Source organism: Panulirus ornatus, chromosome 67 (assembly GCF_036320965.1).
Source record: "Panulirus ornatus isolate Po-2019 chromosome 67, ASM3632096v1, whole genome shotgun sequence".
Taxonomy (NCBI): Eukaryota; Metazoa; Arthropoda; class Malacostraca; order Decapoda; family Palinuridae; genus Panulirus; species Panulirus ornatus.
Genome location: NC_092290.1, coordinates 663,155 through 690,989, shown reverse-complemented (window position 1 = coordinate 690,989; position 27,835 = coordinate 663,155). Strand labels below are relative to the sequence as shown.

Below are 27,835 nucleotides of genomic sequence, written 5' to 3'. Positions count from 1 at the left end.
CAGTAACTGCACTCAGTAGAATATGAAGGTAATGAAGACCCTTCACATATAGGTAAGTTAAGACCCCAAAAGTAAAAGTAAATTCTACATGATAAGTTGGGGAGTGTATTTACCTTAATAAGTTTCCTTCACCCCAAGTTCCAGCTGAACTTTGTGGTAATCCTGTAATCTCTTAGCGTGAAATTTAAGTGCCTTTTTCAATGAATTTGCAGATTTTGTCTTTGCAGTTCCTTCTTCTTTGACTGTGTGGTAATGATATAGAGTTCCATATTTGGTGCAATTGCTGAGCCCGACCAGGGAAGATATTGGTTGTAGTGGCTTTATGGGTGACCCACAAGCTGTGTAGCTCTTCCTTGCCAGGGTCCAATTTCATTATAGTGTAGGCTAAGGATTGTGGATGATAAGGGGCATACCTGGTGCAGCCAGCATATTAGCCTGGTGAATGTCATCTCCAGTATACTCCTTGGTCTGGGCACATCAAGGCAGCCAGCACACTCAGTGCAACATGTCCTACCTCCCCATTAAGCAATGGAGGCATATTTCATTATGTTCAGTTTTTATGTTCTTGATCTTTTATATTACTAAGAAAACTCTTTTTGGTAATATCTCCTTGGTCTGCTTCTTGGCTCTCATTTTTTCTTGCATCTCATGTGAGCTCCCAGCCAAACTGATGATGAAATTTATCTTACTATTTCAGATTCCTGCCTTCACTCTACGGGAGCATTCTATTCTTGTTCTCACATTGCTGAATACTGTAAGAATCATAATATGAAAATTTATGCTCTGATATATTGTGCATCGTTTACAAGCCTGTGAAAGAGTTCATGAATTTGTTTTGCCATTGTTGTCTGGACTGGATAGCCTTACACTGAAAGTGCTGTCTTTCACCTTCATGTATAGAAGTTTCATAATAATTTTATAAAAGATTATATATGAGATAGTTTCCAGGTATTGCTTGCTATCTTCTTCAGACATGCTGCCTTTTCAAAAATGCCTGCCACCACTACCTCCTACCTTAGAGCTGCTCCCTCAACCTATCCACTTGTTCATATCCTGAATGGCAAAGTTAATCCAGTTTTCTTTCATGCTGTCAGTGTATGAATTGGAGCAGTGTAACTCTGTTTTACAGCAAACTATTGCAATGAGGTCATATCCCCATGTGGCAATGATTCATTGTGCTCTTTTAGTTTTCTTCTCATATAGTGGCAGAGTAAAAATCTATACATTTTCTTAATTCATCCATCTTTATTGAGTGACAAAGGTTGTAGAATTTTTCAGCTAATTAACTGATGCAGTTAACCAACATATTCTGTTTACTGATTTAGATGTTAAGAAGTTACATCTACCTTTCCTAACAAAAAAGGAATCAATCTTGCTCTGTATGTTTTGTTAGAAAGAATTCACTTAATTGACATTGGCACATATCCCTTATACTGAGGCATTTAAGTGGTGTTCTTTCATCATACAGGGCTGTACTAGGAACTATTTTCCTTTCAGAATTGGAGAATCTCAACTTGCATAGCTCTAATCTTTACTTGTCTTGGGATTCTTTCTCCCTCTCAAGTAGAAATTTGATCTTTGGCCCCATATGTTTATTTCAAAATTTTTGCATAATTGATATGTTTCAGAGTTTTGCACGGAAGAGGAATTAATTGGGAGTTTGTGTTTTATGGTGTGTTGGAACTGTCTATTTGTTATCGCTTGGCATCATATGAACTGATTCACTTCGTACTCTTCCTATTCTTGTTTGAGGCAAGCCTGCTCTGTCTGCAGTACAAAAAAATAATTGGTTAAAGACCCTGGCTCTGGAATGTTTTTAAACAGACATTACTAGTTGCAGACTCTTCAACGACTAGTTACCAACTTTTAACTCCTCAGACTAATTAATTATCTAATAACCAATCCTAATCATCCAAGTACATCTACATAACAGTAATGGTGGTTTATATCTATCTATCTGTTGATCAATCTGTTGGGATAGTTGAGAAAGAATACTGCCCATGTACTCCCAGCATGTCACAGAAGGTGACTAATACGGGTAGGAGTGGGGAGCTAGAAGTCCTCCCCTCCTGTTTTACTTTTTCAAAAGGTGGAACAGAGAAGGGGCCACATGAAGATTTTCCCTCTAAGGCTCAGGCATCTGCTCTTGATGCTACCTTGCTAATGTAGGACATGGTGCTACCTTGCTGAAGCAGGGGGTAGCGATGCTGTTTCCTGTGAGGCATGGTAGTGCCAGGAATGGATGAAGACAAGCAAGCATGAATATGTGGTGATAAGATTGTAATGAAGATTACAGTGTAATAAAGATGAGGTTATAGTGAGGATATAAGTTAGCGAAGATGGCCTTTTTGACCTGACCCATTAAGGGATCCAAGCTAGGTTTACAGTAAGCCAAAGTAGGTGGTATGAGTAATGGTGTTTGTATATCTGTCTGTATACCTTTGCAAAAAAGTTACCTTGTCATATAAACATTCTAAACCCTAGGATGGGCCAATGGGGTGAAATGATCATGGCCTTAGAAATGAAGATGAGAATGTAGTGAAAAATATTATAGTAAACGTAAGGGTGAAGTGATAAGGGGGTCAGCAAAGGTACAAGGTAGAGTGAGGGTGAGTGTTTTGAAGATGGATTTTGACATCCTCAAGGAAATAATAATATCTTAAGGGTGTAGTGAAGATCAGTTGCTGTGAAGATGAAGGCATAGTGTAGATAAGGTTATAGACAAAATAATTGTCAGAAAAATTAGATTACAGTTAACGTAAGGGTGTAGTGAAACTGAGAATGTAACAAAGATGTAATTTAGTGAAAATGAGGATGCATTGAAGATGGCCTTTGACTTGATTCCCAAAATGATCCAAGCTAGGTTCATGGCTAGCCAAAAATGCTAGTAACCTGAATGCTGAATGGTTTTCTACATATTAATTATTGACCATATAAAGTCTATTGATTCATCATAAAGTGTCTCCAGATTGCTTACTGTCCTTAGACTGGTTCTAGTTGGGACATGCTTTGTTACAGTTATGTCTGGTGACAAATTCTGGAGTGACACTGTCTGGATAGCTTCATAATGTGTAGGTACGAACTCAATCCAACTTTTGTTTTCTTCAGTGATCCCAGTATTATAATTTCTTAGGTATTTGCTGTGCTGTCAATTGCTGCTATTACTGGCAAAATCTGAGAATGATTTCCCCAAATATAATATTCAGTTTACATTATTCAGTATTGAGATATTTCATCAGATAGCTGAAGACACTACTATTTTCAAGTCCTTATACACTTAAAAAGAGTACTCCTACATTCAAGTCCTTATACACTTAAATAGAGCTAAAAGAAGAGTGAGAGGACTTTTAAGGTGAAAATGAAGGGGTAGTCATAGTTAAGAATATAACATAGTAAAGTCATACACCATTCATCGCCAAGAACATCACTGGCAATAGAGAGATCAGCAACAAAACTTTTCTTACACAATGACAAATGTCAAAACCTGTGATAATTGTTAGAAGATTTGTATAATTACAAAGTGTGTTACCAATGGATCCTCACTAATAGCACCTCTCAAGTATATTCAAAGATCCTCACTGATAATACATCTCAAATATGTTAACTCCAAGAAACTCTCAAGTGATTGATGTCCAACACTCATATCACAATCTGGCACTTTATTCTTAGTAAATAAACAAGTTTGTGTACCATGTCTCTACATGAATCCTTTCTGTTTTCTACTGTTCCAATCTAGGGAACAAATGTTAACCTACAACATAAGTGCCCATGCTAAAGCCTGAAACCTCTGCTGAATTGTGGTGCCTCTGAAGGAGCCTTGGAACCATACTGGAGCTGGGGGTGCCCCTGCAGGATTCTGGGTAGCCTATGCTCTACATAGATCCCTTCTAGTGTACATTCACCATACACAAGGAGTGGTAAACGTAATAGTCATTATTCAAAACCAACAGGGAGAGACTTCAGATTCCAATATTGAGAATCTAGAGGCAGATGCCATTATTTTGCTCAGGCCAACTGTCAAGCCTCCAGATCCCTATGACAAAAGTGTTAAAGAAAATAGGGATACTAAGATAACCTCCTGCATGCTTAGTAATATTTCATTGCTTACAGCATCAGAGGTTAAACAAAGAACTGTGTAGAATGAATCAGGGTATATTATTGTACAAACGCTTCCTGTACCCTGGATCATGTGACACTTAGGATGATAATGGCTTCACAGTACCTGTAATGCCCTGGCTCATGGAACACTCAGATGGTAATGCTTGCACAGAACAGTACTTGAGTGACAATCTTGAATCACTGGGAACACAAATACGGGTAGTGCATTTGAGCAGAATGTTGTCATACAGGTAATATCATCTTCCCCCTGAATGTATTGGATGAGCACATAGATTAAAGGAATGAATAACATTATATAAGCATCCTCCTCAAGGGCCTACAAGGAAAGTAATCACAAAGAAAATTGCAAAGATATAGAAGTTATTGTAAATGAAAAAATTGTCTCAAGCGGAACACTGATAAGATATTTCAAGCCAAGTAATGAGTGGTGTGATAATGAGAACTTTCACATGAAGGAAACCAAGTTTTGAACATTTTCACTGTATAGTATAAGTAGGAAGTCACTAATTGAAGAGACAGAAATACACAAGTTAGAAGAAACAGCATTTTTTCACATGTAAAATTGATGGTTTGAAAGGTCTCAACCTCTACAGTCTACGAAGAAGGAGGGAGTGACATTTGATAATGTATCCATGAGAGCAAAAAAGAAGCAACTCAGCCAGGAAGATACAAAATTGGTGGGAATTATTCCCAAAAATGTAACAAAAAGATACTAAAAATGAGTGTCCTGAAACAAATCTGGAAAACTTATGTAAACCATTATCTGGAAAAATTAAGAAATATACTTGGTGTGACTTTAAGAACATTTGAAAGAAAACTAGAGTAATTGTTGAAATGAAACCCCGACGAACCTTGGACATACAGTTACACATGAGGAATGACAATATGTTGGTACAGTCACCAAAATTAAGAGAATTAAGTTACAGGGAAAAGCATGAGGAAAAAGGTGAGAACAAAGGACATAAGGGGAGTGAGGGAGGAATGGGATGTATTTAGGGAAGCAGTGATGGCTTGCGCAAAAGATGCTTGTGGCATGAGAAGAGTGGGAGGTGGGCAGATTAGAAAGGGTAGTGAGTGGTGGGATGAAGAAGTAAGATTATAAGTGAAAGAGAAGAGATAGGCATTTGGACGATTTTTGCAGGGAAATAATGCAAATGACTGGGAGATGTATAAAAGAAAGAGGCAGGAGGTCAAGAGAAAGGTGCAAGAGGTGAAAAAGAGGGCAAATGAGAGTTGGGGTGAGGGAGTATCATTAAATTTTAGGGAGAATAAAAATATGTTTAGGAAGGAGGTAAATAAAGTGCGTAAGACAAAGGAACAAATGGGAACTTCAGTGAATGGGGCTAATGGGGAGGTGATAACAAGTAGTGGTGATGTGAGGAGATGGAGTAAGTATTTTGAAGGTTTGTTGAATGTGTTTGATGATAAGAGTAGCAGATGTAGGGTGTTTTGGTCGAGGTGGTGTGCAAAGTGAGAGGGTTAGGGAGAATGATTTGGTAGACAAAGAAGAGGTAGTAAAAGCTTTGCGGAAGATGAAAGCCGGCAAGGCAGCAGCTTTGGATGGTAATGCAGTGGAATTTATTACAAAAGGGGGTGACTGTATTGTTGACTGTTGGTAAGGTTATTTAATGTATGTATGACTCATAGTGAGGTACCTGAGGATTGGCAGAATAACTGCATAGTGCCATTGTACAAAGGCAAAGGGGATAAGAGTGAGTGCTCAAATTACAGAGGTATAAGTTTGTTGAGTATTCCTGGTAAATTATATGGGAGGGTATTGATTGAGAGGGTGAAGGCATGTACAGAGCATCAGATTGGGGAAGAGCAGTGTGGTTTCAGAAGTGGTAGAGGATGTGTGGATCAGGTGTTTGCTTTGAAGAATGTATGTGAGAAATACTTAGAAAAGCAAATGGATTTGTATGTAGCATTTATGGATCTGGAGAAGGCATATGATAGAGTAGATAGAGATGCTCTATGGAAGGTATTAAGAATATATGGTGTGGGAGGAAAGTTGTTAGAAGCAGTGAAAACTTTTTATCGAGGATGTAAGGCATGTGTACGTGTAGGAAGAGAGGAAAGAGATTGGTTCTCAGTGAATGTAGGTTTGCGGCAGGGGTGTGTGATGTCTCCATGGTTGTTTAATTTGTTTATGGATGGGGTTGTTAGGGAGGTGAATGCAAGAGTTTTGGAGAGAGGGGCAAGTATGAAGTCTGTTGTAGATGAGAGAGCTTGGGAAGTGAGTCAGTTGTTGTTCGCTGATGATACAGCGCTGGTGGCTGATTCATGTGAGAAACTGCAGAAGCTGGTGACTGAGTTTGGTAAAGTGTGTGAAAGAAGAAAGTTAAGAGTAAATGTGAATAAGAGCAAGGTTATTAGGTACAGTAGGGTTGAGGGTCAAGTCAATTGGGAGGTAAGTTTGAATGGAGAAAAACTGGAGGAAGTAAAGTGTTTTAGATATCTGCGAGTGGATCTGGCAGCGGATGGAACCATGGAAGCGGAAGTGAATCATAGGGTGGGGGAGGGGGCGAAAATTCTGGGAGCATTGAAGAATGTGTGGAAGTCGAGAACATTATCTCGGAAAGCAAAAATGGGTATGTTTGAAGGAATAGTGGTTCCAACAATGTTGTATGGTTGCGAGGCGTGGGCTATGGATAGAATTGTGCGCAGGAGGGTGGATGTGCTGGAAATGAGATGTTTGAGGACAATATGTGGTGTGAGGTGGTTTGATCGATTAAGTAATGTAAGGGTAAGAGAGATGTGTGGAAATAAAAAGAGTGTGGTTGAGAGGGCAGAGGAGGGTGTTTTGAAATGGTTTGGGCACATGGAGAGAATGAGTGAGGAAAGATTGACCAAGAGGATATATGTGTCAGAGGTGGAGGGAACGAGGAGAAGTGGGAGACCAAATTGGAGGTGGAAAGATGGAGTGAAAAAGATTTTGAGTGATCGGGGCCTGAACATGCAGGAGGGTGAAAGGCGTGCGAGGAATAGAGTGTATTGGAACGATGTGGTATACCGGGGTCAACGTGCTGTCAATGGATTGAACCAGGGCATGTGAAGCGTCTGGGGTAAACCATGGAAAGTTCTGTGGGGCCTGGATGTGGAAAGGGAGCTTTGGTTTCGGTGCATTATTACATGACAGCTAGAGACTGAGTGTGAATGAATGGGGCCTTTGTTGTCATTTCCTAGCGCTACCTCACACACATGAGGGGCGAGGGGGTTGTTATTCCATGTGTGGCGAGGTGGCGATGGGAATAAATAAAGGCAGACAGTATGAATTATGTACATGTGTACATATGTATATGTCTGTGTGTGTATATATATGTGTACATTGAGATGTATAGGTATGTATATTTGCATGTGTGGACGTGTATGTATATACATGTGTATGTGGGTGGGTTGGGCCATTCTTTTGTCTGAATCCTTGCGCTACCCCGCTAATGCAGGAGACAGCGACAAAGCAAAATAAATAAATAAATTTTTTTTTTTCTTTTAAACTATTCGCCATTTCCCGCGTTAGCGAGGTAGCGTTAAGAATAGAGGACTGGGCCTTTTTCGGAATATCCTCACCTGGCCCCCTCTGTTCCTTCTTTTTTTTTTTTTGTCGCGGGAGACAGCGACAAAGCAAAAGAAAAATTTTTTTTTTTTTTTCTATTTTTTTTTTTGTCACTGTCTCCCGCGTTTGCGAGGTAGCGCAAGGAAACAGATGAAAGAAATGGCCCAACCCACCCCCATACACATGTATATACATACGTCCACACACGCAAATATACATACCTACACAAGCTTTCCATGGTTTACCCCAGACGCTTCACATGCCTTCATTCAGTCCACTGACAGCACGTCAACCCCGGTATACCACATCGCTCCAATTCACTCTATTCCTTGCCCTCCTTTCACCCTCCTGCATGTTCAGGCCCCGATCACACAAAATCTTTTTCACTCCATCTTTCCACCTCCAATTTGGTCTCCCTCTTCTCCTCGTTCCCTCCACCTCCGACACATATATCCTCTTGGTCAATCTTTCCTCACTCATTCTCTCCATGTGTCCAAACCATTTCAAAACACCCTCTTCTGCTCTCTCAACCACGCTCTTTTTATTTCCACACATCTCTCTTACCCTTACGTTACTTACTCGATCAAACCACCTCACACCACACATTGTCCTCAAACATCTCATTTCCAGCACATCCATCCTCCTGCGCACAACTCTATCCATAGCCCACGCCTCGCAACCATACAACATTGTTGGAACCACTATTCCTTCAAACATACCCATTTTTGCTTTCCGAGATAATGTTCTCGACTTCCACACATTCTTCAAGGCTCCCAGAATTTTCGCCCCCTCCCCCACCCTATGATCCACTTCTGCTTCCATGGTTCCATCCGCTCCCAGATCCACTCCCAGATATCTAAAACACTTCACTTCCTCCAGCCTCTCTCCATTCAAACTCACCTCCCAATTGACTTGACCCTCAACCCTACTGTACCTAATAACCTTGCTCTTATTCACATTTACTCTTAACTTTCTTCTTTCACATACTTTACCAAACTCAGTCACCAGCTTCTGCAGTTTCTCACATGAATCAGCCACCAGCGCTGTATCATCAGCGAACAACAACTGACTCACTTCCCAAGCTCTCTCATCCCCAACAGACTTCATACTTGCCCCTCTTTCCAAAACTCTTGCATTCACCTCCCTAACAACCCCATCCATAAACAAATTAAACAACCATGGAGACATCACACACCCCTGCCGCAAACCTACATTCACTGAGAACCAATCAATTTCCTCTCTTCCTACACGTACACATGCCTTACATCCTCGATAAAAACTTTTCACTGCTTCTAACAACTTGCCTCCCACACCATATATTCTTAATACCTTCCACAGAGCATCTCTATCAACTCTATCATATGCCTTCTCCAGATCCATAAATGCTACATACAAATCCATTTGCTTTTCTAAGTATTTCTCACATACATTCTTCAAAGCAAACACCTGATCCACACATCCTCTACCACTTCTGAAACCACACTGCTCTTCCCCAATCTGATGCTCTGTACATGCCTTCACCCTCTCAATCAATACCCTCCCATATAATTTACCAGGAATACTCAACAAACTTATACCTCTGTAATTTGAGCACTCACTCTTATCCCCTTTGCCTTTGTACAATGGCACTATGCACGCATTCCGCCAATCCTCAGGCACCTCACCATGAGTCATACATACATTAAATAACCTTACCAACCAGTCAACAATACAGTCACCCCCTTTTTTAATAAATTCCACTGCAATACCATCCAAACCTGCTGCCTTGCCGGCTTTCATCTTCCGCAAAGCTTTTACTACCTCTTCTCTGTTTACCAAATCATTTTCCCTAACCCTCTCACTTTGCACACCACCTCGACCAAATTACCCTATATCTGCCACTCTATCATCAAACACATTCAACAAACCTTCAAAATACTCACTCCATCTCCTTCTCACATCACCACTACTTGTTATTACCTCCCCATTTGCGCCCTTCACTAAAGTTCCCATTTGCTCCCTTGTCTTACGCACTTTATTTACCTCCTTCCAGAACATCTTTTTATTCTCCCTAAAATATATATATATATATATATATATATATATATCTTTCTTTTCTTTCATACCATTCGCCATTTCCCGCATTAGCGAGGTAGCGTTAAGAACAGAGGACTGGGCCTTAGAGGGAATATCCTCACCTGGCCCCCTTCTCCGTTCCTTCTTTTGGAAAATTAAAAAAAAAAAAAAAAAAAACGAGAGGGGAGGATTTCCAGCCACCCGCTCCCTCCCCTTTTAGTCGCCTTCTACGACACGCAGGGAATACGTGGGAAGTATTCTTTCTCCCCTAACCCCAGGGATATATATATATATATATATATATATATATATATATATATATATATATATTCCCTGGGGATAGGGGAGAAAGAATACTTCCCACGTATTCCCTGCGTGTTGTAGAAGGTGACTAAAAGGGGAAGGGAGCGGGGGGCTGGAAATCCTCCCCTCTTTTTTTTTTTTTTTTTTTTTTTTTTCCAAAAGAAGGAACAGAGAAGAGGTCCAGGTGAGGATATTCCCTCAAAGGCCCAGTCCTCTGTTCTTGACGCTACCTCGCTATCGCGGGAAATGGCGAATAGTATGAAAAAAAAAAAAAAATGAATATATATATATATATATATATATATATATATATATATATATATATATATTATCCCTGGGGATAGGGGATTAAGAATACTTCCCACGTATTCCCTGCGTGTCATAGAAGGCGACTAAAAGGGGAGGGAGCGGGGGGCTGGAAATCCTCCCCTCTCGTTTTTTTTTTAATTTTCCAAGGGAAGGAACAGAGGGGGCCAGGTGAGGATATTCCAAAAAAGGCCCAGTCCTCTGTTCTTGGCGCTACCTCGCTAACGCGGGAAATGACGAATGGCTTGAAAGAAAGAAAAGATATATATATATATATATATATATATATATATATATATATATATATATATATATATCTTTTTTTTTTTTAAACTATTTGCCATTTCCCGCGTTGGCGAGGTAGCGTTAAGAACAGAGGACTGGGCCTTTTTTGGAATATCCTCACCTGGCCCCCTCTGTTCCTTCTTTTGGAAAATTAATGTATTAATGTATTAATGTATTAATGTATTTCATACATATTTGCCATTTCCCGTGTTAGTAAGGTAGCGTTAAGAACAGAGGACCAGCCCTTAGAGGGAATATCCTTACTTGGCCCCCTTTTCTCTTCCTTCTTCTAGAAAAATTAAAACAGGAAGGGAGGATTTCCAGTCCCCTGCTCCCTCCCCTTTTAGTCACCTACAACATGCAGAGAATATATATTTATGTACATAAGCACCCAAACACACACATTTACATATCAACGTATACACACATACATATACATATCAATGTATACACATGTACATACATATACATACACATATGCAGATATATACATATACATATGTGCATATTCATACTTGCTTGTCTTCTTCCATTCCTGGCACTACCCCACCCCCACAGGAAACAGCATCGCTACCCCATGCTTCAGCGTGGTAGTACTAGGAAAACAGACAAAAAAAAGGCCACGTTCATTCACACTAATAAATATTTGCCATTTTCCACTTTCGTGAGGTAGTGCTCCAGAACAGATGACTAAGCCTTAGAGGAAAAACTCCTCATTTGGCCCCCTTCTCTGTTCCTTCCTTTGGAAAAGTAAACCTGGTTGGGAAGATTTCCAGCCACCCAGTCAGGGGTTGGTGAGAGGACAAGAGCACAGGACGGAGTAGCAGTACTCCTGAAGCAGGAGTTGTGAGAATATGTGATAGAGTGTGAGAAAGTAAACTCTAGATTGATATGGGTAAAACTGAAAGTGGGTGGAGAGATATTGGTGATTATTGGTGCCTATACACCTAGTCATAAAAAGAAAGATCATGAGAGGCAAGTGTTTTGGGAGCAGCTGAGTGAGCGTGTTCGTAGCTTTCATGCACGAGACCGGGTTCTAGTGATGGGTGATTTGAATGCAAAGGTGAGTAATGTGGCAGTTGAGGGTATAATTGGTGTACATGGGGTGTTCAGTGTTGTAAATGGAAATGACGAAGAGCTTTTGGATTTGTATGCTGAAAAAGGACTGGTGATTGGGAATACCAGAGCTATACATAAATATATGTATGAAAGTAAGAGAGATGGCCAGAGGGCATTATTGGATTACGTGTTAATTGATAGTCGCATGAAAGAGAGACTTTTGGATGTTAATATGCTGAGAGGGGCAGCTGGAGGGGTGTCTGACCATTATCTTGTAGAGGCGAAGGTAAAGATTTGTAAATGTTTTCAGAAAAGAAGAGAATATGTTGGGGTGAAGAGAGTGGTGAGAGTAAGTGAGCTTGGAGACTTGAGTGAGGAAGTACCAGGAGAGACTGAGTGCAGAGTGGTAAAAGGTGAGAGCAAATGACGTAAAGGGAGTGGGGGAGGAATGGGATGTATTTAGGGAAGAAGTGATGGCTTGCACAAAAGATGCTTGTGGCATGAGAAAGGTGGGAGGTGGGCACATTAGAAAGGGTAGTGAGTGGTGGGATAAAGAAGTGAGATTGTTAGTGAAAGAGAAGAGAGAGGCGTTTGGACAATTTTTGCAGGGAAGTAGTGCGAATGACTGGAAGAAAGAGGCAAGTCAAGAGAAGGGCGCAAGAGGTGAGAAAGAGGGCAAATGGGAGTTGGGGTGAGAGAGTGTCATTAAATCTTAAGAATGAAAAGATGTTTTGAAAAGAGGTAAATAACATGTGTAAGACAAGAAAACAAATGGGAACATTGGTGAAGGGGGCTAATGGGAGGTAAAAACAGGTAGTGGTGAAGTGAGAAGAAGATGGAGTTAGTATTTTGAAGGTTTGTTGAATGTATTTGATGATAGATTGGCAGATATAGGGTGTTTTGGTTGAGGTGGTGTGCGAAGTGAGAGGGGTCAGGGTACGGGAGAATGCTTTGGTAAACAGAGAAGAAGTAATGAAAGCTTTGCTGAAGATGAAAGCTGGCAAGGTGGTGGGTTAAGATGGTATTGCAGTGGAGTTTATTTAAAAAGGGGTGACTGTGTTGTTGACTGGTTGGTAAGGATATTCAATGTATGTATGGTTCATGAAGTGCCTGAGGATTGGTGGAATGCATGCATATCACCATTGTACAAAGGCAAAGGGGATAAAGGTCAATATTCAAATTACAGAGGTATAAGTTTGTTGAATATTCCCGAGAAATTGTATCATATCTACACCACCAAAATTATCACATACTTTATCACTACTACCGATAGAATCATATCCTTATCACCACCTCTATTACTGTAAGCAATGTATTGTCAGCTATAGAAGCATTATATCATATCATCATTTGCCACAATAAGCATCATATCAACCTCACCATCAGAACCACTGTGTCAACATTACCACCAGAAGCACTGTGTCACATCACTACCATAAACATTATGCCAACACTACCACCATAGGCATTGTGGAACATCCCTACCAATAGCATTGTCTCACCATCACCACCATAAGCACTGTATCATCACCACCACTATAAGCATTGTTACATCACTACCATAAGCATTGTATCACATTACCACCATTAGCATTGTACCAGCATCACCACCATGAGCAGTGTATCAACAGTACCATCATGAGCACTGTGGTAACAGTACCACCATATGACCACCATAATCAGTGTCAAAATTATCCCATACACACTTTGTCGATATTACCACCATAATAAGCACTGTATAACCATCACCACTATAAGCATTTTGTCAACATTACCACCACAATCATAGTCAACATCACCAACATAAGCACTGTGTCAACATTATCACTGTAATTACTGTGTCAACATCATTATTATGAGCAGTGTCAACATCACCACCATAAGCACTGTCAACATCACCACCATAAACACTGTTTCAACACCACCAACATAATCATTGTTGCAACATCACCACCATAAGCATCGTATAAGCATCACCATAAGTATTTTGTCAACATCACCTCCATAAGCACTGTTGACATCACCACCACCATATCATTGTGTCAACACCACCACCATAAGCATTGTGTCAATGTCACCTGCATACACATTGCATCAACATGACCTCCATAACACCACCAACATAACCACTATATCAACACTGAGATAAGCATCATACTATCACAAATTTCATATCACCACCATAATTATCTTAATACTAATATAGCATTGTATTGTCATCACCAAAACATCATATCATCTTCACACCACAACCTTAAGCATATCATCGACCACCATTAATATCACCATCTTTACCATAAGCTTGTATCACCATCACCATATATACAACATATAACTTTCATCACCATAAGCATTATGTCATCACCATTAGTATCTTATCATTTCCATCTTTCTAAGAATCTTATTGTTACAGTACATCATTTTTACTGCCTCTGTTAGTATCATATCACCACAACCATAAGTATCAATACCACCATAAGTATTGTGTCATCAACACCACAAAAAGTATATCATCAATACTACCATAAACATCATATTATCAGCATTACTAATAAACTTCATATAATTATTACCACCATTATCATGAGCTTTATAATCTCACCACCATTATCATAAGCATTATAACAGCACCACTTCCATAAACTTCTGTTGTCTTCATCACCACCACTACTCTAAGCATCATGTCATCAGCACTACGACTGCCATAAATACATCATCACCACCATCATAAATTTCTCATCATCGCTACAAGTGTCAAATCATCGACAGCAACAGTAGCAGAAACTTCAGGCAGATTGAGAACAACAACATAATGTAATCTTATTTCAGGTAGCATGTATTTAGTCAGAATTTTCCTCCTCATTCAAATACATGCTGTTCTAATCTAAAGTGAATTTTATTTTTTGAATGAAATTTCCCTTAAGATTGTTACCCCCTCCTGTCACTCAGCTCTTCTCCCAGCCAGTGTAATAGTTTAAGAGTGATCTGGTATCCAAATAACCAATTTGTCTTCATGCTCTGCTGACCAGTCTCTGCTTGCTATTCCTGCCACCAGTCTTACTTCTACTTATTTCCAATGTTGAGGTTCCCCTAACAGCAACATCTAGTGGGGTGCCCTAAACAACAACAGCTTCGCCTCCTAATGGGTACTTGAGCACATGACCTGACCTGCCCACCCTGCTGCCGGCAGGTCAGACTTCATCACCATCTGGCTCTTTACCGGTCCTGCACTCCACCTGTCAGACGGCACTCAAGGCCTGCAACTCAGAGCCAGTCTGCAGGAGGCTCCTCGACCCTGTGTTGGCCATGTGCGACAATGAATGCAACCGCGAGGCCTGTATGAACAACCTCCAAACTTTCTACCGGAACGTTGAGTCCAAATGGGCACTGGAGGTGGCCTTCTGCCTGTGCAAGTGAGTGCCGTGTGTGTGTGTGTGTGTGTGTGTGTGTGTGTTCAAAATTACCTATGTGTGTATATGGGTAAGGTGTCCCAATTCATAATCTTTCATTTCCGTCTTTTGTCCACTGCTCTCCTCATATACTTCCTTTTTCTTTAATATATTCCACTTAATCCTGTACCACATCTTAATCTCATATTTGTCTCTTCAATTTTGTATTGCTATCCTCATTCATTTTCCCTTTACATAACATATTGCACATGACTACTGCCCTTTCACTAAGAAATTTAGTGAACAAATTATTGAATGAAAACTGTTACTAAACGGGAACTGATTAACCTAGTTTGGTAACTTTATTGACCACCTGCTTTTAATTCAAATACAAGTATACACACGCAAAGTGGGCTTTCTCCAAAATTATGAGCCATATGATGCTGTCATTTATCAAACTTGAGTATATAAAGACCACTAAGAAAATTTATGCCGAGGCGTTAATGCTCAGTGCAACAGAGCAGGATGAAATAGACTTTTAGCTTAGCTTCCAGTCAACAATTTTCTCATAAAGCTCCAAAACAACATGGTTGCGTAAACAAAATAATACTAATATCACTGCAAACAAAACAAAGAAGGTATCAAGTATCAAAGTTGTGGATTTTAAGGGACTTGCACAAGAGATTGGGAAAGCTGTGATAATATCCAAAGTTAAGAAATACATGGTCATAGTAGACATGCTAGAAGAGAGACTTGTGGAACTAAAAGGCATTGTAGAGGATCAAGAAAAAGGCAAGAAAGCACTAAGAGAAGTTAATAATCTGGAGAATTCTGTGTCTGGGTATGACAGAAAGATCAAAACATTTGAGATTACCCTCAATATGGGACAATATCAAAAATCATTAACACAGTAGTAATCAGAGAACCCCTGTAGAAAAAACTAGGTAACATGTTTAAAAACGTTTTCACAGTGAAAAACACTGACCCCATCACTAGTTAGAAGGTTTGGGGAGGAGGCTCTACAAAACATTGAGATATCTGGAAAATACATTAACAGAATACTGAATGGTTTTGATTCATGCAAGGCTCATGATCCTCATGAAATTTAACCATATGTACTCAATATATGTGCAGATACACAGGACAAAGCTCTTGAAATACTGTGCAAGATGCTGCTGGAGAAAGGAAAAGTGGCAAGGGATTAGTAAGGGGCAAAAGTCATACCCCTTTGAGATGGGAGACCAATAAGAGGTGCTGAGCTACAGACAAGTCTCCATGACAAGTGTATTTTGTAATGTACTGGAAAAGGTCACCAGAAAGCAAATGGATGACTTTCTACAAAAAGAAATTACCCAAGTAAGAGAATGGAGGTCTTGTATAACAAACCTTTTAAATTTCTATCAGAGAATGAGGTCCCACTTAGACAAAAGAAGGGGCTGGATAGATGTTTTATATCTGGACTGCCAGAAAGCATTTGATACAGTACTGCACGGGAGGCTAATTAAGAAGTTGGTGTACCAGGCAAGAATAAGGGGTAGACTCCTTCAATGGACAGATTATGTTAGTGGAAGGGAAGAAAGGATACATGTCAGAGGAGCCTTCTCCAAATGAGCGAAGTCACCAGCAGAGTGCTACTAGGTTTTGTTTAAGGACCTTTACTCTTCTTGATTTACGTAAATGACTTGCCTGCAAGTATGAACTCTTATCTGAAAGTGTTTGCATCTGAAGTAAAAGTCTTGAGAGAAAAGAAAAGTAAGGAAGACTGCATCAGCTTATAAGGGGACCCAGACAAACTGAAGTTGATGAAATTCAACTGAAGTAAATGTAATGTAAAGAGGATGGGACAAAGTGAAAGAAGACTTCAGTGTGACTAATATCTAGTAGGAGACAAGCATCAGGATTGTGTGTGAGAGAGGGACTTGGGAATTTACATTTTCCCTAACCTGTTGCCAGAGTCCAATATTAGGAAAACAGTAGGGGAGACAAAAGTTTATTGGTGAATATCAAAATAGCTTTCAAGTATATGGACAAGGAAACATTTAGGAAGCTCTTCATATCCTATATAAAGCCAAAACTAAAATACACTTTCAAGTTTGTTCATCACACCGAAAAAGGCACAAGGAGCAAATAAGAAGATCCAGTGCAGGACAACAAAGATGACACTGGAATTAGGAGAGCTGAGTAACAGGTAAAGGATAAAGGCTTTAAATTTACCAGTCTTGGAAGAAAGAAGAATGAGGGTGACTTAATCACAATCTTTAAGTTTTCAAAACAGATTGATGGTATGGACAGTGAACAGAAAGAACAGAATGCCTTGCCGGCTTTCATCTTCCGCAAAGCTCTTACTACCTCTTCTCTGTTTACCAAATCATTTTCCCTAACCCTCTCACTTTGCACACCACCTCGACCAAAACACCCTGTATCTGCCACTCTATCATCAAACACATTCAACAAACCTTCAAAATACTCACTCCATCTCCTTCTCACATCACCACTACTTGTTATCACCTCCCCATCAGCCCCCTTCACTGAAGTTCCCATTTGTTCACTCGTCTTACGCACTTTATTTACCTCCTTCCAAAACAACTTTTTATTCTCCCTAAAATTTAATGATACTCTCTCAACCCAACTCTCATTTGCCCTCTTTTTCACCTCTTGCACCTTTCTCTTGACCTCCTGCCTCTTTCTTTTATACATCTCCCACTCATTTGCATTATTTCCCTGCAAAAATCATCCAAATGCCTCTCTCTTCTCTTTCACTAATAATCTTACTTCTTCATCCCACCACTCACGACCCTTTCTAATCTGCCCACCTCCCATATATATATATATATATATATATATATATATATATATATATATATATATATATATATATATTATTATCTTTTTTATTATACTTTGTCGCTGTCTCCCGCGTTTGCGAGGTAGCGCAAGGAAACAGACGAAAGAAATGGCCCAACCCCCCCCCATACACATGTATATACATACGTCCACACACGCAAATATACATACCTACACAGCTTTCCATGGTTTACCCCAGACGCTTCACATGCCTTGCTTCAATCCACTGACAGCACGTCAACCCCGGTATACCACATCCCTCCAATTCACTCTATTCCTTGCCCTCCTTTCACCCTCCTGCATGTTCAGGCCCCTATCACACAAAATCTTTTTCACTCCATCTTTCCACCTCCAATTTGGTCTCCCTCTTCTCCTTGTTCCCTCCACCTCCGACACATATATCCTCTTGGTCAATCTTTCCTCACTCATTCTCTCCATGTGCCCAAACCACTTCAAAACACCCTCTTCTGCTCTCTCAACCACGCTCTTTTTATTTCCACACATCTCTCTTACCCTTACGTTACTCACTCGATCAAACCACCTCACACCACACATTGTCCTCAAACATCTCATTTCCAGCACATCCATCCTCCTGCGCACAACTCTATCCATAGCCCACGCCTCGCAACCATACAACATTGTTGGAACCACTATTCCTTCAAACATACCCATTTTTGCTTTCCGAGATAATGTTCTCGACTTCCACACATTCTTCAAGGCCCCCAGGATTTTCGCCCCCTCCCCCACCCTATGATCCACTTCCGCTTCCATGGTTCCATCCGCTGCCAGATCCACTCCCAGATATCTAAAACACTTCACTTCCTAGAGTTTTTCTCCATTCAAACTCACCTCCCAATTGACTTGACCCTCAACCCTACTGTACCTAATAACCTTGCTCTTATTCACATTTACTCTTAACTTTCTTCTTCCACACACTTTTCCAAACTCAGTCACCAGCTTCTGCAGTTTCTCACATGAATCAGCCACCAGCGCTGCATCATCAGCGAACAACAACTGACTCACTTCCCAAGCTCACTCATCCCCAACAGACTTCATACTTGCCCCTCTTTCCAAAACTCTTGCATTTACCTCCCTAACAACCCCATCCATAAACAAATTAAACAACCATGGAGACATCACACACCCCTGCCGCAAACCTACATTCACTGAGAACCAATCACTTTCCTCTCTTCCTACACGCACACATGCCTTACATCCTCGATAAAAACTTTTCACTGCTTCTAACAACTTTCCTCCCACACCATATATTCTTAATACCTTCCACAGAGCATCTCTATCAACTCTATCATATGCCTTCTCCAGATCCATAAATGCTACATACAAATCCATTTGCTTTTCTAAGTATTTCTCACATACATTCTTCATAGCAAACACCTGATCCACACATCCTCTACCACTTCTGAAACCACACTGCTCTTCCCCAATCTGATGCTCTGTACATGCCTTCACCCTCTCAATCAATACCCTCCCATATAATTTACCAGGAATACTCAACAAACTTATACCTCTGTAATTTGAGCACTCACTCTTATCCCCTTTGCCTTTGTACAATGGCACTATGCACGCATTCCGCCAATCCTCAGGCACCTCACCATGAGTCATACCTACACTAAATAACCTTACCAACCAGTCAACAATACAGTCACCCCCTTTTTTAATAAATTCCACTGCAATACCATCCAAACCTGCTGCCTTGCCGGCTTTCATCTTCCGCAAAGCTTTCACTACCTCTTCTCTGTTTACCAAATCATCTTCCCTAACCCTCTCACTTTGCACACCACCTCGACCAAAACACCCTATATCTGCCACTCTATCATCAAACACATTCAACAAACCTTCAAAATACTCACTCCATCTCCTTCTCACATCACCACTACTTGTTATCACCTCCCCATTTGCGCCCTTCACTGAAGTTCCCATTTGCTCCCTTGTCTTACGCACTTTATTTACCTCCTTCCAGAACATCTTTTTATTCTCCCTAAAATTTAATGATACTCTCTCACCCCAACCCTCATTTGCCCTTTTTTTCACCTCTTGCACCTTTCTCTTGACCTCCTGTCTCTTTCTTTTATACATCTCCCACTCAATTGCATTTTTTCCCTGCAAAAATCGTCCAAATGCCTCTCTCTTCTCTTTCACTAATACTCTTACTTTTTCATCCCACCACTCACTACCCTTTCTAATCAACCCACCTCCCACTCTTCTCATGCCACAAGCATCTTTTGCGCAATCCATCACTGATTCCCTAAATACATCCCATTCCTCCCCCACTCCCCTTACTTCCATTGTTCTCACCTTTTTCCATTCTGTACTCAGTCTCTCCTGGTACTTCCTCACACAGGTCTCCTTCCCAAGCTCACTTACTCTCACCACCCTCTTCACCCCAACATTCACTCAGTGGTGTAAATGGAAATGGTGAAGAGCTTGTAGATTTATGTGCTGAAAAAGGACTGATGATTGAGAATACCTGGTTTAAAAAGCGAGATATACATAAGTATACTTATGTAAGTAGGAGAGATGGCCAGAGAGCGTTATTGGATTACGTGTTAATTGACAGGCATGTGAGAGAGACTTTTGGATGTTAATGTGCTGAGAGGTGCAACTGGAGGGATGTCTGATCATTATCTTATGGAGGCTAAGGTGAAGATTTGTATGGGTTTTCAGAAGAGTGAATATATATATATATATATGTATATATATATATATATATATATATATATATATATATATATATATATATATATATATATATATATATATATATATTTTTCTTTTTTTTTTTTGCTTTGTCGCTGTCTCCCGCGTTTGCGAGGTAGCGCAAGGAAACAGACGAAAGAAATGGCCCAACCCACCCCCATGTATATACATACGTCCACACACGCAAATATAATACCTACACAGCTTTCCATGGTTTACCCCAGACGCTTCACATGCCCTGATTCAATCCACTGACAGCACGTCAACCCAAGGATAATATATATATATATATATATATATATATATATATATATATATATATATATATATATATATATATATATATATATATTATCCCTGGGGATAGGGGATTAAGATTAAGAATACTTCCCACGTATTCTCTGCGTGTCATAGAAGGCGACTAAAAGGGGAGGGAGTGGGGGGCTGGAAATCCTCCCCTCTCGTTTTTTTTTTTAAATTTTCCAAAAGAAGGAACAAAGGGGGCCAGGTGAGGATATTCCAAAAAAGGCCCAGTCCTCTGTTCTTAGCGCTACCTCGCTAACGCAGGAAATGGCGAATAGTTTAAAAGAAAAAGAAAATATATATATATATGTTGAGCTGAAGAGAGTGGTGAGAGTAAGTGAGCTTGGAAAGGAGACTTGTGTGAGGAAGTACCTGGAGAGATTGAGTGCAGAATGGAGAAAGGTGAGAGCAAATGACGTAAGGGGAGTGGGGGAGGAATGGGATGTATTTAGAGAAGCAGTGATGGCTTGCGCAAAAGATGCCTGTGGCATGAGAAAGGTGGGAGGTGGGCAGATTAGAAAGGGTATGAGAGGTTGGGATGAAGAAGTAAGATTGTTAGTGAAAAAGAATAGAGAGGCTTTTGGACAATTTTTGCAGCAAAATAGTGCAAATGACTGGGAAATGTATAAAAGAAAGAGGCAAGAGGTCAAGAGAAAGGTGCAAGAGGTGACAAAGAGGGCAAATGAGAGTTGGGGTTAGAGAGTATCTTTAAATTTTAGGGAAAATAAAAAGATGTTTTGGAAGGAGGTATATGAAGTGCATAAGAGCGTAAACCATGGAAAGTTTTGTGGGGCCTGGATGCAAAAAGGGAGCTGTAGTTTCAGTGCATTAAACATGACAGCTAGAGACTGAGTGTGAACGAATATGGCCTTTGTTGTCTTTTCCTAGTGCTATCTCGCACGCATGCAGGGGGAGAGGGGTGTCATTTCATGTGTGGCAGGGTGGCGGCGGGAATACATGAAGGCAGCATGTATGAATATGTACATGTGTATATATGTATGTGTCTGTGTATGTATATGTATGTATACGTTGAAATGTATGGGTATGTATATGTGCATGTGTGGGCGTTTATGTATATACATGTGTATGTGGGTGGGATGGGCCATTCTTTCGTCTGTTTCCTTGTGCTACCTCACTAATGCAGGAGACGTCCTAGCTTCGTCTCTTTGATGTATATCAACTGACTGTTATATTTCTCTCTTGTGTCTCCCCTGATGATGTGATTATTACACGGAAGTGCACTTGGGAACTTTTCATGTTTCATTTTCCCCGTGGACTCATAGGAATAGGGGGCTAGAAATCCTCCCCTCTCATTTTTTTTTTTTTCTTTTTTTCCCCAAAAGAAGGAACAGAGAAGGGGGCCAGGTGAGGATATTCCCTCAAAGGCCCAGTACTCTGTTCTTAACGCTACCTCGCTAATGCGGGAAATGGCGAATAGTATAAAAGATATATATATATATATATATATATATATATATATATATATATATATATATATATATATATATGTAAAGTGTGTGAAAGAAGAAAGTTAAGAGTAAATGTGAATAAGAGCAAGGTTATTAGGTACAGTAGGGTTGAGGGTCAAGTCAATTGGGAGGTGAGTTTGAATGGAGAAAAACTGGAGGAAGTGAAGTGTTTTAGATATCTGGGAGTGGATCTGGCAGCGGATGGAACCATGGAAGCGGAAGTGGATCATAGGGTGGGGGAGGGGGCGAAAATTCTGGGGGCCTTGAAGAATGTGTGGAAGTCGAGAACATTATCTCGGAAAGCAAAAATGGGTATGTTTGAAGGAATAGTGGTTCCAACAATGTTGTATGGTTGCGAGGCGTGGGCTATGGATAGAGTTGTGCGCAGGAGGATGGATGTGCTGGAAATGAGATGTTTGAGGACAATGTGTGGTGTGAGGTGGTTTGATCGAGTGAGTAACGTAAGGGTAAGAGAGATGTGTGGAAATAAAAAGAGCATGGTTGAGAGAGCAGAGGAGGGTGTTTTGAAGTGGTTTGGGCACATGGAGAGAATGAGTGAGGAAAGATTGACCAAGAGGATATATGTGTCGGAGGTGGAGGGAACGAGGAGAAGAGGGAGACCAAATTGGAGGTGGAAAGATGGAGTGAAAAAGATTTTGTGTGATCGGGGCCTGAACATGCAGGAGGGTGAAAGGAGGGCAAGGAATAGAGTGAATTGGAGCGATGTGGTATACCGGGGTTGACGTGCTGTCAGTGGATTGAATCAAGGCATGTGAAGCGTCTGGGGAAAACCATGGAAAGCTGTGTAGGTATGTATATTTGCGTGTGTGGACGTATGTATATACATGTGTATGGGGGGGGTTGGGCCATTTCTTTCGTCTGTTTCCTTGCGCTACCTCGCAAACGCGGGAGACAGCGACAAAGTATAAAAAGAAAAAAAAAAAAAAAAAATGTATGTTCATATTCACACTTGCTTGCCTTCATCCATTCCTGGCACAACCCCACCCCACAAGAAACAGCATTGCTGCCCTCTGCTTCAGCAAGGTATATATAAAGATATATACAAATATTTCTAATTCATATTTCCCATTTTCTGTGTTAGCAAGGTAGCATTAAGAACAGAGGACTGAGCCTTAGAGAGGATATCCTCACTTGGCCCCCTTCTCTGTTCCTTTTTTGGGAAAAGTGGGAGGGGAGGATTCACACACACACACACACACACACACACACACACACACACACACCCACACCTGCTCCCTCCCCTTTTAGTCGCCTTCTACGATACGCAAGGAATACGTGGGAAGTATTCTTCCTCCCCAATCCCAGGGAAATATATATGTATATATGTGTGTGTGTGTGTGTGTGTGTGTGTGTGTGTGTGTGTGTGTGTGTGAGTGTGTTATTGAAAGAGAAGAGAGAGGCATTTGGAAGAGACTTGCAGTGAAGTAGTGCAAATGACTGGTAGATGTATAAAAGAAAGTGGCAGAAGGTTAATAGAAAAGTGCAAGAGGTGAAAAGAAGGGCCTAATAACCTTGCTCTTATTCACATTTACTCTCTCTCTCTCTCTCTCTCTCTATATATATATATATATATATATATATATATATATATATATATATATTTTTTTTTTTTTTTTTTTTATACTTTGTCGCTGTCTCCCGCGTTTGCAAGGTAGCGCAAGGTTTACCCCAGACGCTTCACCTGCCTTGATTCAATCCATACTATTCGCTATTTCCCGCGATAGCGAGGTAGCGTTAAGAACAGAGGACTGGGCCTTTGAGGGAATATCCTCACCTGGCCCTCTTCTCTGTTCCTTCTTTTGGAAAAAAAAAATATATATATATATATATATATATATATATATATATATTAATTTATTTTACTTTGTCGCTGTCTCCCACATTAGCGAGGTAGCACAAGGAAACAGACGAAAGAATGGCCCAACCCACCCACATACACATGTATATACATACACATCCACACACACAAATATACATACCTATACATCTCAACGTATACATACATATACACACACAGACATATATATATATATATACACATGTACATAATCCATACTGTCTGTCTTTATTCATTCCCACCGCCACCCTGCCACATATAAAATAACATCCCCCTCCCCCCACATGTGCACTAGGAAAAGACAACAAAGGCCACATTTGTTCACTCTCAGTCTCTAGTTGTCATGTAATGATGCACCAAAACCACAGCTCCCTTTCCACATCCAGGCCCCACAGAACTCTTCAAGGTTTACCCCAGACGCTTCACATGCCCTGGTTCAATCCATTGACAGCACGTCCAACCCAGTATACCACATCGTTCCAATTCACTCTATTCCTTGCATGCCTTTCACCCTCCTGCATGTTCAGGCCCCGATCACTCAAAATCTTTTTCACTCCATCTTTTCACCTCCAATTTGGTCTCCCACTTCTTCTCATTCCCTCCATCTCTGACACATATATCCTCTTGCTCAATCTTTCCTCACTCATTCTCTCAATGTGACCAAACCATTTCAAAACACCCTCTTCTGCTCTCTCAACCACACTCTTTTTATTACCACACATCTCTCTTACCCTTACATTACTTAGTCGATCAAACCACCTCACACCACAATATGTCCTCAAACATCTCATTTCCAGCACATCCAACTTCCTCCGCACAACTCTATCTATAGCCCATGCCTCACAACCATATAACATTGTTGGAACCACAATTCCTTCAAACATACCCACGTTTGCTTTCCAAGATAATGTTCTGGACTTCCACACATTCTTCAACGCTCCCAGAATTTTTGCCTCCTCCCCCACCCTATGATCCACTTCCAATTCCATGGTTCCATCCGCTGCCAGATCCACTCCCAGATATCTAAAACACTTTACTTCCTCCAGTTTTTCTCCATTCAAACTTACCTCCCAATTGACCTGACCTGTCCCTTAACCCTACTGTACCTAATAACCTTGCTCTTATTCACATTTACTCTTAACTTTCTTCTTTCACACACTTTACCAAATTCAGTCACCAGCTTCTGCAGTTTCTCACATGAATCAGCCACCAGTGCTGTATCATCAACGAACAACAACTGACTCACTTCCCAAGCTCTCTCATCCACAACAGACTGCATACTTGCCCCTCTTTACAAAACTCTTGCATTCACCACCCTAACAACCCCATCCATAAACAAATTAAACAGCCATGGAGACATCACACACCCCTGCCACAAACCAACATTCACTGAGAACCAATCACTTTCCTCTCTTCCTACACGTAAACATAAATTGCATCCTTGATAAAAACTTTTCACTGCTTCTAACAACTTGCCTCCCACACCATATATTCTTAATACCTTCCACAGAGCATCTCTATCACTCTATCATATGCCTTCTCCAGATCCATAAATGCTACATACAAATCCATTTGCTTTTCTAAGTATTTCTCACATACATTCTTCAAAGCAAACACCTGATCCACACATCCTCTACCACTTCTGAAACCATACTGCTCTTCCCCAATCTGATGCTCTGTACATGCCTTCACCCTCTCAATCAATACCCTCCCATATAATTTCCCTGGAATACTCAAGAAACTTATACCTGTAATTTGAGCACTAACTTTTATCCCCTTTGCCTTTGTACAATGGCACTATGCAAGCATTCCGCCAATCCTCAGGCACCTCACCATGAGTCATACATACATACATACAGACATATATATATATATATATATATATATATATATATATATATATATATATATATATATATATATATATATATATATATATATATTTTTTTTTTTTTTTTTTTTTTTTTTTTTTGCTTTGTCGCTGTCTCCCGCGTTTGCGAGGTAGCGCAAGGAAACAGATGAAAGAAATGGCCCAACCCACCCCCATACACATGTATATACATACACGTCCACACACACAAATATACATACCTACACAGCTTTCCATGGTTTACCCCAGACGCTTCACATGCCCTGATTCAATCCACTGACAGCACGTCAACCCATGTATACCACATCGATCCAATTCACTCTATTCCTTGCCCGCCTTTCACCCTCCTGCATGTTCAGGCCCCGATCACTCAAAATCTTTTTCACTCCATCTTTCCACCTCCAATTTGGTCTCCCACTTCTCCTCGTTCCCTCCACCTCCGACACATATATCCTCTTGGTCAATCTTTCCTCACTCATTCTCTCCATGTGCCCAAACCATTTCAAAACACCCTCTTCTGCTCTCTCAACCATGCTCTTTTTATTTCCACACATCTCTCTTACCCTTACATTACTTACTTGATCAAACCACCTCACACCACACATTGTCCTCAAACATCTCATTTCCAGCACATCCACCCTCCTGCGCACAACTCTATCCATAGCCCACGCCTCGCAACCATACAACATTGTTGGAACCACTATTCCTTCAAACATACCCATTTTTGCTTTCGGAGATAATGTTCTCGACTTCCACACATTCTTCAAGGCTCCCAGAATTTTCGCCCCCTCCCCCACCCTATGATTCACTTCCGCTTCCATGGTTCCATCTGCTGCCAGATCCACTCCCATATATCTAAAACACATTACTTCCTCCAGTTTTTCTCCATTCAAACTTACCTCCCAACTGACTTGACCCTCAACCCTACTGTACCTAATAACCTTGCTCTTATTTACATTTACACACACACATATATATATATATATATATATATATATATATATTTTTTTTTGCTTTGTCGCTGTCTCACGCGTTTGCGAGGTAGCGCAAGGAAACAGACGAAAGAAATGGCCCAACCCACCCCCATACACATGTATATACATACGTCCACACATGCAAATATACATACCTACACAGCTTTCCATGGTTTACCCCAGACGCTTCACATGCCCTGATTCAATCCACTGTCAGCACGTTAACCCCGGTATACCACATCGCTCCAATTCACTCTATTCCTTGCCCTCCTATCACCCTCCTGCATGTTCAGGCCCCGATCACACAAAATCTTTTTCACTCCATCTTTCCACCTCCAATTTGGTCTCCCTTTTCTCGTTTTTTTTTTTTTTTTTTTTTTTTTTTGCTTTGTGAGAAATACTTAGAAAAGCAAATGGATTTGTATGTAGCATTTATGGATCTGGAGAAGGCATATGATAGAGTTGATAGAGATGCTCTGTGGAAGGTATTAAGAATATATGGTGTGGGAGGAAAGTTGTTAGAAGCAGTGAAAAGTTTTTATCGAGGATGTAAGGCATGTGTACGTGTAGGAAGAGAGGAAAGTGATTGGTTCTCAGTGAATGTAGGTTTGCGGCAGGGGTGTGATGTCTCCATGGTTGTTTAATTTGTTTATGGATGGGGTTGTTAGGGAGGTGAATGCAAGAGTTTTGGAAAGAGGGGCGAGTATGAAGTCTGTTGGGGATGAGAGAG

At 40.6% G+C, this 27,835-nt stretch overlaps 1 protein-coding gene across 25 annotated transcripts in view; it reads left to right on the top strand.

Annotated features, from left to right (window-relative positions):
• The window catches only part of LOC139747051 (uncharacterized), a 1,040,326-nt gene that overhangs the window by 693,332 nt on the left and 319,159 nt on the right, over nt 1-27,835 (top strand). For all 25 annotated transcript variants that reach the window (XM_071658815.1, XM_071658818.1, XM_071658817.1 and 22 more), the window contains one exon: nt 14,871-15,093. In XM_071658815.1, the coding sequence (XP_071514916.1) occupies nt 14,871-15,093 (223 nt within the window). The remainder of the gene's footprint in view (nt 1-14,870; nt 15,094-27,835) is intronic.